The following is a 17,460-nucleotide window of genomic DNA, read 5'->3' on the forward strand; positions in this document are numbered from 1 at the left end:
TTAGCCATAGCAAACTTCTGTGGACTATGTAGAATGATGTGTGCACATTTACAAATACTGTGTAGAAAGCTTGGTAGAAGTTGGCTTGTTATTTGTGGTATGTCTGACATTACTAGTTGAAATCAATAGGAGCTGAGCTGCAGTGAAGGCACCGGTCTACAACACAGCGGATGGAACTTTCTGCTTCTGGCCCTGTGTTGAGTACAGAATGAGTGCCGGATGTGGCGCCGTACAGCTGATGGGGCCATATGTATGCCCCCTAGCGATCAGGTACTTAAGGCCTATCCTGAGGATAGTCCATAAAAAAGTTAACCCTGGACAACTCTTAATATGCCCCACACAGTTTAATGTCCCTCCACAGGATGTTAGTTCCAATCAATGCCCCCACACAATACAATGGCCCCATCACTATTCCCTATACAGAATGGGGGACCAGTGAAGAGGCCACTTTATGGGGGAGCTATAAAAAAAAATTGACCCAGCACCCCATTGTCTCCCACCTCTGGCTCTTCGGTCTCACTTCTACAAATCTTGTACCTAATTGGGCTCAGTGATCACATCAGGTGCAGGACTCCCAGGAAAAAAGCGCCAGAATGAGACTTAATGGACTCTGATGGCGGACAATGGAGCACAAGAGACAGGTGAGTATCATTTATTTATTTAGTTTAAATCTCCTGCTTGCCACATGGTTTGCTCCAATTCCTGGACAACCTCTTTAAAGGATTTATCCATCTTTCTAATATTGATTGTCCTTAGGATAGGCCATCAATATTACATATGCGGGGGTCTGACAGCCAGGACCTCTATAGATCAGCTTTTCCAGGACAGTGTGGCTATAGCTAATGGCAACAATTCTAGGAGCCACGCTGTTTACTTGCTATACAGGATATAGCAGTGGGTTTAGGTAGTCCAGTGCTGCACATTGTTTGGCGGGTGAGCAGCATGGCTCACAAAATGTTTTTTATTATTTTTAGCCGGTACAGCTGATATATAGGGATTCTGGGGTGGGCCCCTAGAAACAATTCCACTAGTGGGCCCTAGGCATCCCAGTCCGACACTGCTTGGGACAACACCATATACAAAGAATCCCTAGCAAAACCCACATAACTAACCTTCCAAACAGAATAATTCTAGCTCTAGTGATATAAGCATCTCAGTTATTACCGGCCTATTAATTCAATTCAGCTAATAAAGAACAAAAACATTTTAGCAATTGTTGATGCCAAGTATAGAACAAATATTAACTCAAAATTTACGTAGTTAAATATGCTCACACATATAAAAGCATCTACGGGAAGCATGTATTTCCAAAAGATAAGGCCTGTCGACCATTTAAATTACATGCATAGAGTGACCCCTCTTTTGTTCAGCTCATTAGAATTAATACGACTTTGATCAATTGCAATTAGAATTCTGCCCTTAGCTCAGTAGTCGCAGTTCTGTTTGGAATTTTAATTCATGGCAATTAGTGTGAGAAATTGTTAATCTCAGCTCTTATGTGTCCTCCAGTATATTCTCAAGGGGCTGTCAGATCTATTGAGTCCTGGTCCAAGTGCCTTTAGACTGGCACAGATAACTTTTGTAAGAGTTTTGTCTGAAGTTTTCAACATATTTTATTTCAACATATTTTATGGTTGGACTATAATATTAATTGGGCTGCTAACGTTCTACATTCTGCAGATGACGGTAGATTCAGATCGGTAGTATTGTAGGGTAAAGTATAGCTAACAGAAATTTAATCTTATCGCCGTAATCATTCGCTTGGGAATTGACAAAACTTTAGTAATAGACCCTCGAAGACCTCCGATGAACACACTGTTCCATATTGAAATTGTTATCGTTTTAATATTACAGTCTTAGGTTATTTAGACTTTTTGCTCACAAGACCATTGAACCCCAGTAGACGCAGGAACAAAATATCATTCACCTAGAAATGTTCTAGAAACTATGGAGGACAATCAGTTTACCTTGACAGAATCTAGGACATGCCATAAAAAAATTAAAAAGCATTACAACTGTAGAAAGAATTTTACTCTGTAAAAACAAAACTTTTAGAGAGTCGATCAAAAATACCAAGTCTTAAAAGTTGGAACAGGTAAGACAGTTTAAAATGTTGTTAGCTAAAATACAAAGCACACCATCCACCAATACTTTATATCCAGGAAAAATTTGATAAAAATGGTGAGAGAGGTAGATCTCATGCTGTGAGAGAGTGGGCAGTAATGAGACAGACTGTCTGTCCTCATATACTTTATGTGTGAGAGGTGGTGAACAATCATGTTATAGTCTATCTGCTTCAGTTCATATACACTGTCTACCAATAAGTATTTGGACACCTGTCGTAGAACAGAAAAACATTTATTCATATTCAATAGTTGGTAGAGCCTCCACGAGTGGCAATTACAACCTCAACCCTCCGGGATATGTTTTCCATAAGTCCTTGTATGGTGGCTAGTGGTATTTTATTCCATTTGGCTTGGAGAAGACAGTTAAGTTCTTTCACCAATTTTGGTCGGCTGCAATTTCGAGGCGTCTGCTGACTCGAGGCACATTCTGACAATCACCGGTCACCTTCCACTTCGTAATCACATAGGCCACTGTTGATTTTGGGTAATTCAGTTTGCTTGTTACGTCCCTTAAGAATCGACCATTTCTCTGGTACCCCACAATTAGTCCTTTCTCAAAATCGGACAACTCTGCACTTCGTTGTATTTTTCAGGCGACTAATGCCAATGCTACTTCTTACACAATATTTAGCAACGGAAGGCATGACGTACATCACAACCGCAGATATCTTCATTTGCATTTGCATGGGTGTCCAAACACTTATTGGTAGACAGTGTATGAGGCAGTGGCAGTAAAGGCTCATGGGTCCTGGTGCAAAAGCTCAATTTGGGACCCCTATACAACTTATCTTTATGACCATCACCTACTTGCTGTCCATACATTTACATACATACATACTTACATACATTTTAGCACCATTTACAGTTCCCTTTCTTTCTCTATATGGGCCAAGATCACCAGAAATACTTCTTAAAAACATGTCTGTGCACACAAGCTTCCCATCATTCCAATCCACTGTCAGTCTGAGAGAACACAGTACTCATTCCCCCTTTTGTGCCACTAATTCCCTCCACAGAATCCATCTTTGAATACTTTTGGCAATAAAAGATTAATCTTGTCCTGACAATGAAAGGCAGTGTATGATAAGTCTTCTTTCCCTGTCTCACGCCGGTGCACCAGAGGACAGGAATGATACATTTATGTTGCACGAACTATACAGAGTAATAAGAAAACCTCAGGATTTACAAATAATGCCCATTTTGTAAATTATTCCCAAAACCGATATAACTAGTTCAATTCATAACTTGTCTCTCACTGTAAAAATACAGTAAATCCTCTACAGAAACCCTCTATTTGAGAAGACTGCCCACTATTCAGACCTACTTTCTGGCAACATATATTTTGCATACTGATCTTCCCTAGAAGACCATTATTTAATGCAATTTCAGAGGTCATCTGGAACACACTTCACTCTACAAGATATTGTGTTTGGAAATTTATGTATGTACCTGGGCACGGCACGGATAACCTGCAGAAAGGCACAATACTATGAGTACATGCCATTTAGGCTGCCAGTCATAAATCCACGCCAACTCAGCCGGTAAATAAGAGGCCCCTACTGGGGGACAAATCAGAAATAACCTTTTACCTTTACTTCTAATGTAACAGGTACCGTCCACATTAAAGACATGAAAACAAAGTCTCTCTTTTACTAAATGACTTTCGTAACCTGATTCCATTGACAACTCCCACAGGATTTTGGCCATACAAACTTGTACAAAGATTAACAATTAGGTGAACGTAATTTTCTACCTATTAACAATAACCCTAACAACAGTGAGCCCAGCTACAAAGAAGTGTGTTCTAGAGGTACTTCAAGAGCTCGCCGGGCATCTGGCACGCTATCATTTTCCTTTATGTTGGATAGATTTTGAGTCTGGGTGTTTTATACTATAGATCTGACCTTACTTCACCTTCATTATTCTATACATTTTATTTATAGTGTATGTGGATTTGTATTGTTAGTCATGCAGCGGGAGATGTAATGTCTCACTTCATACGTGAACAACTGCATCACTGTAATAGAGGCTACATATATGGTCCCAGAAACTACTGCTATAACTAAGAAAAAGCTAGATAGCATTTCTAAAAGCCTGATAGTAGGCAACAACTTTTTTATTTTTGGGAAGAACAACTCTTCATGCAATTAAAAGCGTTAAAAGAGTAGATGTTGATGGCCTATCTTTAGTAACGTTATCACTATCATATTGGTGGGGGTCTGCTATGGCCAGATATACACAGTGTACAAAACTGAGAGCAAGCAACTCCTTACACTGTATAGTGGCCGTACATAGTTAATGAGAGCTGAGTGGTTAGACCCCGCCACAGCCATTACACAGTATAATGACAACTATACGGACACTGTAGGATGTATATTGTGGCGTGTGCTGTTCTTTTTATGTATTTGTTAATGGATTTTTTTGGTATGTCATTTTTATTTGGGCATTTATTTGGGATGTGTCTGTTTTTGTTAACAGAGACAGACACGTGTGACATGTATTTTTTAGATATTTCTTTTTTAGAACCATTGCACCTGAAGAAGGGCAATTGTACTGCCCGAAACGCGTAGTGTGTGTGTGTTTGTCAATAAAGCCGTAACTTAAATTTACAAGGAGAAGTGCAGTTTTTTCTGAGTACTAGATGAATTTGCATCCAGTTTTGGTCCGTATAGTTGTCATTGTTTACACACCTAAGAGGTGAAAGAGGGACTGCAGCTGCACCTAACAAAGGGGAGAATCCCTTGCCATATAGATTGTCCCACCACAATGGAGTTGTGACCTAGTTTCACAACCCTAAAAGGTGAGCCCCATTACGACATCATTCTTTTTACATCTTTGATATTACTACACTAGGGGTTGCTCGGTGTTTCTCTTCTTTTTTTGTTTTTGAGATTTATTACACAGTATAAGGACTCATCTTCTTCCTGCTCCATAGACAGTACCTATTCAATGATCGCAGCAGCAGATGATCATTGGGATAATGGGTGTCAGACCCCACCCAGGATACTGGGACAGCCCTGCATTTAAGGGGCTAACCTGGGCAGTGGGTTTTAGCTGCCCCAGCTTCAAATCCAACTTAGATGAGTTGAGCAAAAAGGTGAAATAGGGAGCTGTCCACTCTCTGTGCAATGGGCGCAATGTAGTGATGTCACTTACATTACGCTTGTTGTTCTGAAGAGTCTGGGTTGTGTGATGGGCCATTGAGAGGCAGTTATATTGTATGGAGCCACTAAGGAAGCATTATACAATGTGGGATCCACTGAGGGGACATTCTAATTTGGGTAGGATGGGTATGTCTAAGTGGTGGTAGTGGGGGGGGCCCCACTTATAAAAGCTTTGCACTGGACCCACCATTGAGTTAAAACAGCCCTGGACCCCACTGACCTGAAATTTTGTTTGGCCCTTTAGGAATATCATCACATTGTAAGAAACTAGAAAAATACTATTCTATTTGTTATTTGGTTTACTCTTGTACCAATGTAATGGTATTTATTGTATTATATTTGTTTGTGCTTAAATATGGGAATGTGGTATGAATTACCTGTGTCTAAGAGAGTGTATGAGAGAACTGAGTGTATGTGCTTGAGTGAGCTTGGCTGTCATCTGGCAGCTGTGTCTGCAGCGCTATGGAGTCAGTGACACTCTCGCATTAAAGTATTGAGAAGGAAGGGTAAGCAAATCTCATCGAAAGAGCTGGTCCAGTGTCCAAGTCAGGAACACATGTTGAAGAGAGGAGATAAAGAGTGGGCATAAGTATAGTTATAACATAAGTACCAGTTGTTGCCCACGGACTACGATTGAGAAAGCCTATAAGCGTGAATGCAAGTGAAAGGAGGTGAAGTACCAGGCCAATTTCTGAATTTTGTTTGATTGTATCCTGTGGACTGTGAGTGACTGTGAACCAACTGGGGTGATTTTCTGTATTGCTTCCATTTCTTCTATGTATACAGAAATCTAACAATGCTGCTCAAAGAAACATTAAAAGTTATGTAGATATGGACTATAAACTTGGATATAGGATTATAGAAATGTAACAACACATATACCAAGATATAGAAACAGATGCATTTGATGTCTACTGTAACAACTGCAGCTGTAGCCCTATGTAAAACAACAGATGCATATTGATGTTACAATAATTTATGCAAAAACGTATTTATGGCATCTGTTACTGTAATTTTCCTGTATATTTCTATGCAGTTTATTTGCACAGACATGTATGGCAGCATGTAGCTTTACCCATGGGACCATAAAACATGGGGAGGTTCAATTAGGAATCATTTCCTCACCACCAAGTTGTTCTTCTAAGATAAAAAAAAAAAACCTCAGTCATAAAGCACGTTCAGGAAACCGATAGGGCAGGTTTGAAGGCTGGGAGTAGTAGTACTTGCAATGAGTTTGGTGACTAAAAACGTGATGAAACCATCAAGCTCTTGTCCTGGGCTGAGGAAGAGTACCTGATGGTGGTTGATAGTGTTTTCCCTAGGGTACATCCTAGTTGTTGTCAGTCTTCCTGAACCTGATGGAGTTGGGAGTGCCCATGATGGTCATGCAGGAATGAGACTCATGAGACAATGGGTTTGCAGAACAGGATAAGTCATAGTCTTTACTTGAGGTAGAACAAGGTTAAACAGCATCCAGTTTCTGGATGTACCATAAATTATGGCGTTACCAGTAGAGACACAGGCTGAGCTGCTAGGTGGTACACCCTGTGTTCAGTCCATGTCTCCCTTGTTAGGGCAGTCTTCCCCTTAGATAGTGTGCAACACTGTCACAAAATCCACAAAGTTTCTACAGCTTCCCATTGCAGGGTGTAGATCAGCAGGGTAGCCCTGTCTGTCCTGAGGTGCAGACAGGGTCATAGCTTTGAAGCACTTAGAACACTTATCCTCATATTCCTATCTGGCACAAATGTAATAGGGACTCTTCCCATCTCCTGACTGACACAGGACTGGCATAGATGAACTTTCTCCACATCAGTTTGTGTTCTAGCTCAATCTCTTTTCACATTTCACACTACCACCTACTACAAAGAAGAAGAGAAGACCTCAAGTGTCCTCCTCCACCCAAAACTCATAGGTCTGAGATACACCATCTACCAGCACCCATTGTGCAGTGGTTTATCCTGTTAAATGTCTAGTTACACAAATATGTATACTATGTACTATATCTAGATAATAGTGAAAACATGTTACTTAAAGGGATTCTATCATTAGAATTCCATTTTTTAACTGATACCATGTAGGAATAGTCTTAAAAAAGGCTATTCTTCCCCTACCTTTAGAATTCTCCCTCGTGCCGCTGTTCCATATCCCATTTTTTCCCGATGTGCTAATGAAACTCCAGACAGTACAGGGGTGTCCCCTGTGCTTCTTCAAAACTCTCCAGTGCCACCTCCATCTTCTACAGCCGCGCCTCTCCCCCGCGTCCTCTGCGTTGTCTTCTTCTGGGGATTCTATTTGTTCGCCAATTTTACTGTGGCTGCTTACAGGAACAGTACGCTTGTACAATGGTCAAACAGACGTGCGCAGTCAACTCTGCCCAAAGCCCGATGGCAGAGCTGACTGCATATGCGCCAGATTTACATGCTGAAGCCAGGATCACCGGAAGAAGAGGATGCGGCAGAGAGGCACGGCTGTAGAAGATGGTAGCGTCACTGGAGAGTTTTCAAGAGGCCCCCTGTCTGGAGACTTATTAGCATACTGAAAAAAACTTGGATATCTGTGGAACAGTGGCGCTAAGAAGAAATCTATCTAGGGGGAGTTCACACGGAGTAACATGCCGCGTGATGTGGCACGTATACGGCGTGTGAGGGTGCATTCACACGGGCTAACGTGCCGCGTGACCTGGCACGTATACGCCGTGTGAGATTTTGAGCGCCGTATACGCTCCCATTGATTTCAATGGGAGCTTGGAACGTATACGCTGCGTTATTTGTAGGATTCTGTGACAGAATCCCTTTAAGGTACAAATTAAACATGAAACCCTTTTGGTGCCATAATTTTTTTTCACAGAATCAATGAGATAAAAGAAACCCTTGTGCCTCCCTGTAAATACAAAACAAATGTACCAAAAAGATAGAAGATCTAAGGCAATAGAAATGTTAAGGAACACAGTTTCTGACTTGAGATTTCTCCTTAGTGTTGTTACTCAGTCTCGAGTATTATTGATGTAGATCCTGTGCAGATTACATTCCATAAAACAACAGCAGGATGGTACCTTGTGGGCATTGTACATAATGAGAGACATCTCTTAACACAGCTGTCCCTTGTTGGTTTTGCTACTAACAAAAATGATCTCTTGAGGATTGCCGATTTCAAGTGTCCAGGTGTGTGAATTTATGCAGATGGGTCTGTCGAAAAATCGCCTATTCCACTATGTGCTCAAGGAGCCATTCAGCCAAAAATGACTGATGCATTCCATTAAAAGAAAGCAAATTGATAATAGTGCTGTTAGTGTGCCCGTAACATTTCCATATCGTCTGCAGCTAAAATGATAGGAAATATTGGACAAAAAAGAAAAATTGCCCTTCAGACCTTGTTAACAGGCATATAAAGGAATGTTACCAGGGATGGCTTTGTGGGATAAATCCATTCGTATGGCTATTGTACTCATGACAGCGATTTTCATCCTGCTGCACTCGAGAGATGTCTGCTTGAAGTTGATGGATTCTTGTTCGACATAAGAATGATGCCCGTAGTTTCTCATGGACTCTCATTGCATATAAATGATATGTCCCCATTTGGCCACTACTGTGTAAATGGTAAAATGCATAGCTGTCTTAGAAGAATTACAAGAAGCAAGTGCATTGCATTAGTATTATTTGTTACGCTTAGTTGGTATCAGTGAGGGGAGCCTCATCGTATTAGTGTTTTATGTTTTGCACAGCTCAAATTATATAGAAATCTTGGTCATGACTTAATATAATAAAATTGACTATGGATTTGATAATTATATCAATTTTATGTACATAAAGGGTTTCTTCCAAGTTAATAGTATTCACAGTACTATCTTTAGGACAGGCATTTGGGCGAACGTTGTGGCCTCTTTATTGTTTGCATTGCTTTGTATACCTGCACACCGTGCATATAGTAACGGTGGTTCTGGGTAATGCAGAAGAGACACTACTAAATGTCAGGTGTATGGGCTATCATAACAAAGAGGATACAACGCAAGTGCCACAGCCCTGCTAGATTGTAGGCAGGGATTCTACCAGTCTATACTGTATATAAATGTTGCATTCCTAAGCAGTTCAGTAAGTTCTTCCTAATATTGATAGCCTCAGAATTTGACACAAACCCCTGCAGATCAGCTGCTTCGGGACAATGTGGGTCCCAGTAATCTCTTTACATGCGGTGCTGCTTATTCACCATATGATTTGTAACAGTGGCGTTAGGTACTACAGCACTGCCCCATAGAAGTCTATGGAGCAGCACTGCAGTACCTAAAGCTGCCACTACACTTTGTATGGCAAGTGAGCAGCGCTGCCAGGGAACAGCTGATCTGCGGAGTTCCCAAATTTTCAGACTCTTGCTGATCTAATATTGATATTGATCAATTTCCCTTCAAGAATATAATTAATGTGCGCACAGGGCAAACTGTCTTTGTCAGATAACACACTATTTTTTCATTATTGTTATATTATGGAAATTTATACTTAATAATCAATATCTTTTTTTCTTTAGTGTATAGTCTGGGACTGGGACTCTAATGGAAAACATGACTTCATTGGAGAGTTCAGCTCAACGTTCAAAGAAATGAGAGGAGCAATGGAGGGAAGACAGGTATAAAAATATCACATATTCATATCATATCACAAAAGTGGTTTATTTTAATAGGAAAGAGAAAGCAAAAGATCCTCATGATCTACTAAGAATAGCTAGCATGAACCATTATGTTAATGGCACCAGAATAGACATTTCTCCCATTTAGAACAAATTCTATCCCCTTTCCTAGATATGCTTGCCATATATACATGTGTTCTTCCTTATCTCTCCTTGTGCCTCAAAATACTGTAACTCATCATGTATGTCATAGGTTCATCATCTTTGAAAGAAAACATGATTTCACAATATTCCGCCGTCAAGAGAGGTCTATCCTATGTGTCTATATTTGGACAGTTGCCAGTCAAAGATTTCACTAGTGTATTGCAATAATGTATTGGGTTTGTTTTGTCAGAAACTAAAGTATTTTTGCCAAATTCAAGCAAAGATAGAGGAGGACACATCTGTATTAGGATCTATTGTACACTAAAATAGGGACATATCTGTATTAGGATACATTATACACTAAAATAGGGACACATCTGTATTAGGATCCATTGTACACTAAAATGGGGATACATCTGTATTAGAATGCAATGTACACTAAAATAGGGACACATCTGTATTAGGATCCATTGTACTCTAAAATAGGGACACATCTGTATTAGGATCCATTGTACACTAAAATGGGGATACATCTGTATTAGGATCCATTGTACACTAAAATAGGGATACATCTGTATTATGATCCATTGTACACTAAAATAGGGATACATCTGTATTATGATCCATTGTACACTAAAATATGGACACATCTGTATTAGGATCCATTGTACACTAAAATGGGGATACATCTGTATTAGAATCCAATGTACACTAAAATAGGGACACATCTGTATTAGGATCCATTGTACACTAAAATAGGGACATATCTGTATTAGGATCCATTGTACACTAAAATAGGGATACATCTGTTTTATTATCCATTGTACACTAAAATAGGGACACATCTGTATTAGGATCCATTGTACACTAAAATAGGGACACATCTGTATTAGGATCCATTGTACACTAAAATAGGGATACATCTGTATTAGGATCCATTGTACACTAAAATAGGGATACATCTGTATTATGATCCATTGTACACTAAAATAGGGATACATCTGTATTATGATCCATTGTACACTAAAATAAGGACACATCTGTATTAGGATCCATTGTACACTAAAATATGGACACATCTGTATTAGGATCCATTGTACACTAAAATAGGGACACATCTGTATTAGGATCCATTGTACACTAAAATAGGGACACATCTGTATTAGGATCCATTGTACACTAAAATAGGGACACATCTGTATTAGGATCCATTGTACACTAAAATGGGGATACATCTGTATTAGAATGCAATGTACACTAAAATAGGGACACATCTGTATTAGGATCCATTGTACACTAAAATAGGGACACATCTGTATTAGGATCCATTGTACACTAAAATGGGGATACATCTGTATTAGGATCCATTGTACACTAAAATAGGGATACATCTGTATTATGATCCATTGTACACTAAAATAGGGATACATCTGTATTATGATCCATTGTACACTAAAATATGGACACATCTGTATTAGGATCCATTGTACACTAAAATGGGGATACATCTGTATTAGAATCCAATGTACACTAAAATAGGGACACATCTGTATTAGGATCCATTGTACACTAAAATAGGGACATATCTGTATTAGGATCCATTGTACACTAAAATAGGGATACATCTGTTTTATTATCCATTGTACACTAAAATAGGGACACATCTGTATTAGGATCCATTGTACACTAAAATAGGGACACATCTGTATTAGGATCCATTGCACACTAAAATAGAGATACATCTGTATTAGGATCCATTGTACACTAAAATAGGGATACATCTGTATTAGGATCCATTGTACACTAAAATAGGGATACATCTGTATTATGATCCATTGTACACTAAAATAGGGATACATCTGTATTATGATCCATTGTACACTAAAATAAGGACACATCTGTATTAGGATCCATTGTACACTAAAATATGGACACATCTGTATTAGGATCCATTGTACACTAAAATAGGGACACATCTGTATTAGGATCCATTGTACACTAAAATAGGGACACATCTGTATTAGGATTCATTATACACTAAAATAGGGACACATCTGTATTAGGATCCATTGTACACTAAAATAGGGACATATCTGTATTAGGATCCATTATACACTAAAATAGGGACACATCTGTATTAGGATCCATTGTACACTAAAATAGGGACACATCTGTATAAGGATCCATTGTACACTAAAATAGGGACACATCTGTATTAGGATCCATTGTACACTAAAATAGGGACACATCTGTATTAGGATTCATTATACACTAAAATAGGGACACATCTGTATTAGGATCCATTGTACACTAAAATAGGGACATATCTGTATTAGGATCCATTATACACTAAAATAGGGACACATCTGTATTAGGATCCATTGTACACTAAAATAGGGACACATCTGTATAAGGATCCATTGTACACTAAAATAGGGACACATCTGTATTAGGATCCATTGTACACTAAAATAGGGACACATCTGTATTAGGATCCATTGTACACTAAAATAGGGACACATCTGTATTAGGATCCATTGTACACTAAAATAGGGACATATCTGTATTAGGATCCATTGTACACTAAAATAGGGACACATCTGTATTAGGATCCATTGTACACTAAAATAGGGACACATCTGTATTAGGATCCATTGTACACTAAAATAGGGACATATCTGTATTAGGATCCATTGTACACTAAAATAGGGACACATCTGTATTAGGATCCATTGTACACTAAAATAGGGACACATCTGTATTAGGATCCGTTGTACACTAAAATAGGGACACATCTGTATTAGGATCAATTATACTAAAATAGTTAACATCTATTTAATATAACATTTATATTTCTGCTGTCCTGAAAATGTGAATAATGTACAAGAAACAAAACTAATACGGCATATATAATACATCGTAGCACGGCAATAACACTCCAAGCTAATATATACAATATCGAGTAGTAGCTTGTGCCAGTTCTGTCTCAATATTCGCATGGCATTGTGAAGGTAGAGGGATCCTCTCTGGAGGCCAGAGCAACAGCTGCTAGAGATTTTCCCAGATACATGTTTGTCGTGTCTGTCTGCTACCTCAGTCAGAAAATCCATTACACAAGACCGATAATTGAGCTTTGGGGCAAAAGGGGAAATCAGCAGCTGTGGTGTGTGATGGAATAATGTAGGACAAAATGTCCTTTTTCTAAACTAATTGACTTTCAGCATGCCAGGTGTAGCAGGGGGATCCTCGAGCGTAGCACATAGTCCATCTATATAAAAATCATTGAAAGTCAAACCTAAAAGGTTATAGTGGATGTCAGTAAGAAATCCTGACTTTATGGATTAATCAAACCTGAAGGAATTTTCACAGAAACAGTGCCACACTTGTTACAAGGTTGTGTTTCCTATTGCAGTACAATCACATTCAAATGAATGGGACATTTGCACTCCCTTTAATTCATTATTTAGCCCATTTTCTATGTGTATCAGTGCTGTGCATTGTCTATTGTGTACTGTTGGTTTTTGTGTAAGTTCATGCTATTTCATTGCTACTTTGTTTTGCACATCCTTTTGCAGTTTCCCTGACATTGACCCCGTACTCTGATTATACATGGTGTTGCTGTGTAGGCTTTCAGTGCTATTTTTGTTTGTATTCTGTATAATGCCAAACTCTGCCAAGCTTGACTCTGCTGAATGCCATCAGATCTGTTAACTGATGTGTTTATTGACCCATTCTCAGAATGCAGATTTTACACCTCAGTGCCCCACTGCTGTTACCAATCCTGTTTGACTATACAATTACCAAAGGAACTATTATTCCTGAAAGCAAACAGTAGGATCCGAGTCAATAAGAGATTTGTTCCATAGTTTTTAGATATACTATAACTTACTTTTACTAACTGTAATATAGACTCTTTTTTACAATAAAGGGATAATTCACACTATACAGTAGCAAGTATTTGGATTTCACTAGTATTTGCTGTAATGTGTTGATCAGTGGGTATCTAACTTCTGGGAGGCCCACTGGGGCTGAGAATTAAGGGACCAAAGTGGTAGAGCTATGACATGATGCTAATGTGTACCAGGTCCCTAAACTATAATGTATTGTGTATAGTATTGGTCTCCTCATGTTGAAGAGTTATAGACCCCCTAAGTCTCCAGGACCTGAGTGGAAATGCACCATATTTACCCCTTTAAGTTACACTTCTGCTACTGATGGTCCATGACTGGTAGATGAAGGACCAAGATGCAACCATCTGGTGCTACATGACTTATACGTGAAGAAAAAGGATACATCCTTCTGGCAGTCCAAGAGTGAGACACATCCTTTGAGTGGTCAATGGCCTATATGTGAAGGAGCAAGATACATCCTTCTTCTGGTCCATGGACGATAGGTATAGGAGCTGGATACATCATTCTGTTAGTTCATGGCCAGAAGGTGAAGGATGAATACTTGCTTTGGCCCATGGCCAGTTGATGAAGAGTCAGATACATGCTTAAGGCTCTGCGGCCAGTAGGTGCAGAAGCAAGATGCATTTTTTTGGCTTCCTTGGCCAGTCAGTAAAGTAGCAATACAAAGCCTTCTGGTGGTCTATAACCAATAAGTGAGGAAGAAAGGTGCAGTTTTCTTGCAGTCTATGGTTGGTAGGTGAAGGAGCAAGTTTCATCATTCTGGAGATCCATGGCAGGTATGTGAAGGAGCAAGACACATCCTTATGACCAGATGTGTAACATAACGCTTCTGGGCCCCAATACAACTATAATATATAGTTTTGAGCCCTGGTCTCCTTATAATAATGGAAAGAGAGACCTCATGGATACCTAAGGCTCCTGATTAATGTGACTCACAGCCACGTATTGTGTAAATAACTATGCCACAGTGCTATACAGTCAGAGGGAGCGTTCCTTGCCACCCAGCAATGATGCTAAACAGTGAAGAGTGCCCTTCTCCGTACTAGTCTATGGACAAGTACAGCACTGCCAGGAGGGGCATTCCCAGCTAGACTGTCAGGAACGCCCAAGGGCCCGTAATTGAAAAGCCGACAGGGTGCTGAATTGAGCGCAATGTCAGCTTTCTAGTGGTATATAATACTGCATGTGCCCGAGGACATCAAAGGGCTTCTTTAAGTTGTCAAGAGCTTATTGAATAGACCACAGTTGGGGGAGGTTGTACACGTTCTTTACATCCATTAGTATAAAAACCTAAGGTCTATGTATGATATATAATTTACACTGACAAGGCCTGTCTTCCAAGGTTTTATAGTCAACTGAAGTAACTTGACGTAACAAGGCTGTTCTTACAATAGTCACCAAGCACTGTGACAGCTTAAGTAATGACTTTTTTTGTCCCTGTCTTTACTATAGGTGCAATGGGAGTGCATAAATCCAAAGTACAAAATGAAAAAGAAAAACTACAAGAATTCTGGTATTGTAATTCTCAACTTGTGTAAGGTAAGATGTATGACAAGACATAGATCACATTATCTACTCTAAAGTCAATTTATTTAAACCAACTTTTTCTACTGAATATCTTGGTAGCAGTAGATTTATAGGTCAGAATTATACTCTCATTAATCTTTCACATTACCTATAAATAAATATGTAACCCCTTACTGACCTGACCCAGAAAGCACTCACTTTAATTCCCACTACGGCTGTAATGTGGTAGGATTTGCAGACCATGTCTCTCAAGGCATACAGTACATGCTATCAGTACACTGTAGCTATCCTTGTAAATCCATTGGCACAGATGTTTTATATTTCCCTTTAAAGAGACACTACACATAAAGTATTATACATATGTTTTAGTCTGGGAAGATGATGCTTTGAGGATTCCTTGATGGGGCATAACATGAAACTCTAAGGCCCCATAGAAAAACCTATAATTTAGCCCCACTCTACCATACAGCACGCAGCTGTAACGTTACAAAAGTTTAGGATTACTTCAGTCTCCCTTGAAGGATTGTCTAGGCAAAAGTGTACAACCAATTTCATTTTTAAATCAGTCGGGGGACAGTGGAAAAAAAAATATATATATATATATATATATATATATATATATATATATATATATATACACACACACTCACCTTTCCACAGTGCCTCCCAACGTGGTTCGGTCTTCTCAGTCTATTGTTGACTTGTGGCAGAGGTCCCCACTACATGTGACCGCTGAGGTAGATCAGCAGCCTCAGCGATGGGATTGCGATGTCACAACTTATGACATCACGGGTCTCTTCCTGAGGCCTGCTGAGGCCAATGATTCACCTCAATAGTCACGTGACCACTGAGGCCAATAGGCGGCCTCAATGGAAGGGATCAGGGATGTCACAGACGCTGAGCAGTTTCACTTTGGGAAGACACCGGAGCAGAAGAATCGGACCACGCTGGCAGGTCACTGGAGCACCAGAGACAGGTTGGTTTTTTTCCCCCTCCCCCCAGCCTATAAAAAACAACCAATTTAAGTACAGGGATGGATAAGATACAGACTAATACCTCAATACAAGGCTAATGCTACCAGGATAGTGATGTCACAGTACATGAATAATACAGAAAACATGTCATATTACAGGGATAAGGTAGAATGTGATGTCACTGTATATGAATAATGCAGAAGCCATGTCATATTACAGGATTAAGGCACAAAGTGATGTCACAGTACATGAATAATGCAGACAACATGTCATATTACAGGAATAAGGTACAAAAAAAAGTCACAATACAAGGACAATTTTTAACAGGGGTAATATATACAGTGATGCTACACTGAAGATATGTCATACTATAGGAATAGGGTACAAAGTAATGGCACAGTAAAGAGATAGTGTTACACGTTATATTGCAGTACCGCGGTAATATGAGTGATGTCACAGTAGATGAAGAATACAAAAGACATGTTATTTCGTATAAATAAGGCACTCGTGGATGCCCCAGAAAAGTACAACAATGTCACAGATATCATATATACAGAATGGAAGTAATAAAACTAATCCAGGGTCAATTCACACTTATCAACGTGTCACAAACTCTTATATGCTGGTGTAATGAAGACATAATATCAAAGTAGAGGAAGAATGTAGAAATGTCACAACACTGGAGTGAGGAAAATATAGTAGTAATGAAGCTCACGGGGCTGGATTCAGTTTCACATGTACATATATTTCACTAATTCCTCCTTATAAAATTGTCCTTTAACATTAACCCGCCTATGGCTAAGGCCTCACGGGCCGTAATCACAGCTCTAAAGTGCTGCGGAAAGAACCGCTGCGTGAACTTCACAGAGTTTTCCTCTGTGGACTTTCTCTTAACATTATGTCTATGGGAAAGCCGCCAGTATTTTTGCGTAGATATAATTGACATGCTGCGATTTACAAATCCGCAACGGCTTTTCAAATCGCAGCGTGTCCA

The 17,460-nt window shown here is 39.4% G+C and overlaps 1 protein-coding gene across 1 annotated transcript in view; it reads left to right on the forward strand.

Annotated features, from left to right (window-relative positions):
• The window catches only part of CPNE4 (copine 4), a 301,821-nt gene that overhangs the window by 235,629 nt on the left and 48,732 nt on the right, over nucleotides 1-17,460 (forward strand). The window contains exons 8-9 of the mRNA XM_075271282.1: nucleotides 9,812-9,910; nucleotides 15,418-15,504. Of these exons, the coding sequence (XP_075127383.1) occupies nucleotides 9,812-9,910; nucleotides 15,418-15,504 (186 nt within the window). The remainder of the gene's footprint in view (nucleotides 1-9,811; nucleotides 9,911-15,417; nucleotides 15,505-17,460) is intronic.

Source organism: Leptodactylus fuscus, chromosome 4 (genome assembly GCF_031893055.1).
Source record: "Leptodactylus fuscus isolate aLepFus1 chromosome 4, aLepFus1.hap2, whole genome shotgun sequence".
NCBI classification, from domain to species: domain Eukaryota; kingdom Metazoa; phylum Chordata; class Amphibia; order Anura; family Leptodactylidae; genus Leptodactylus; species Leptodactylus fuscus.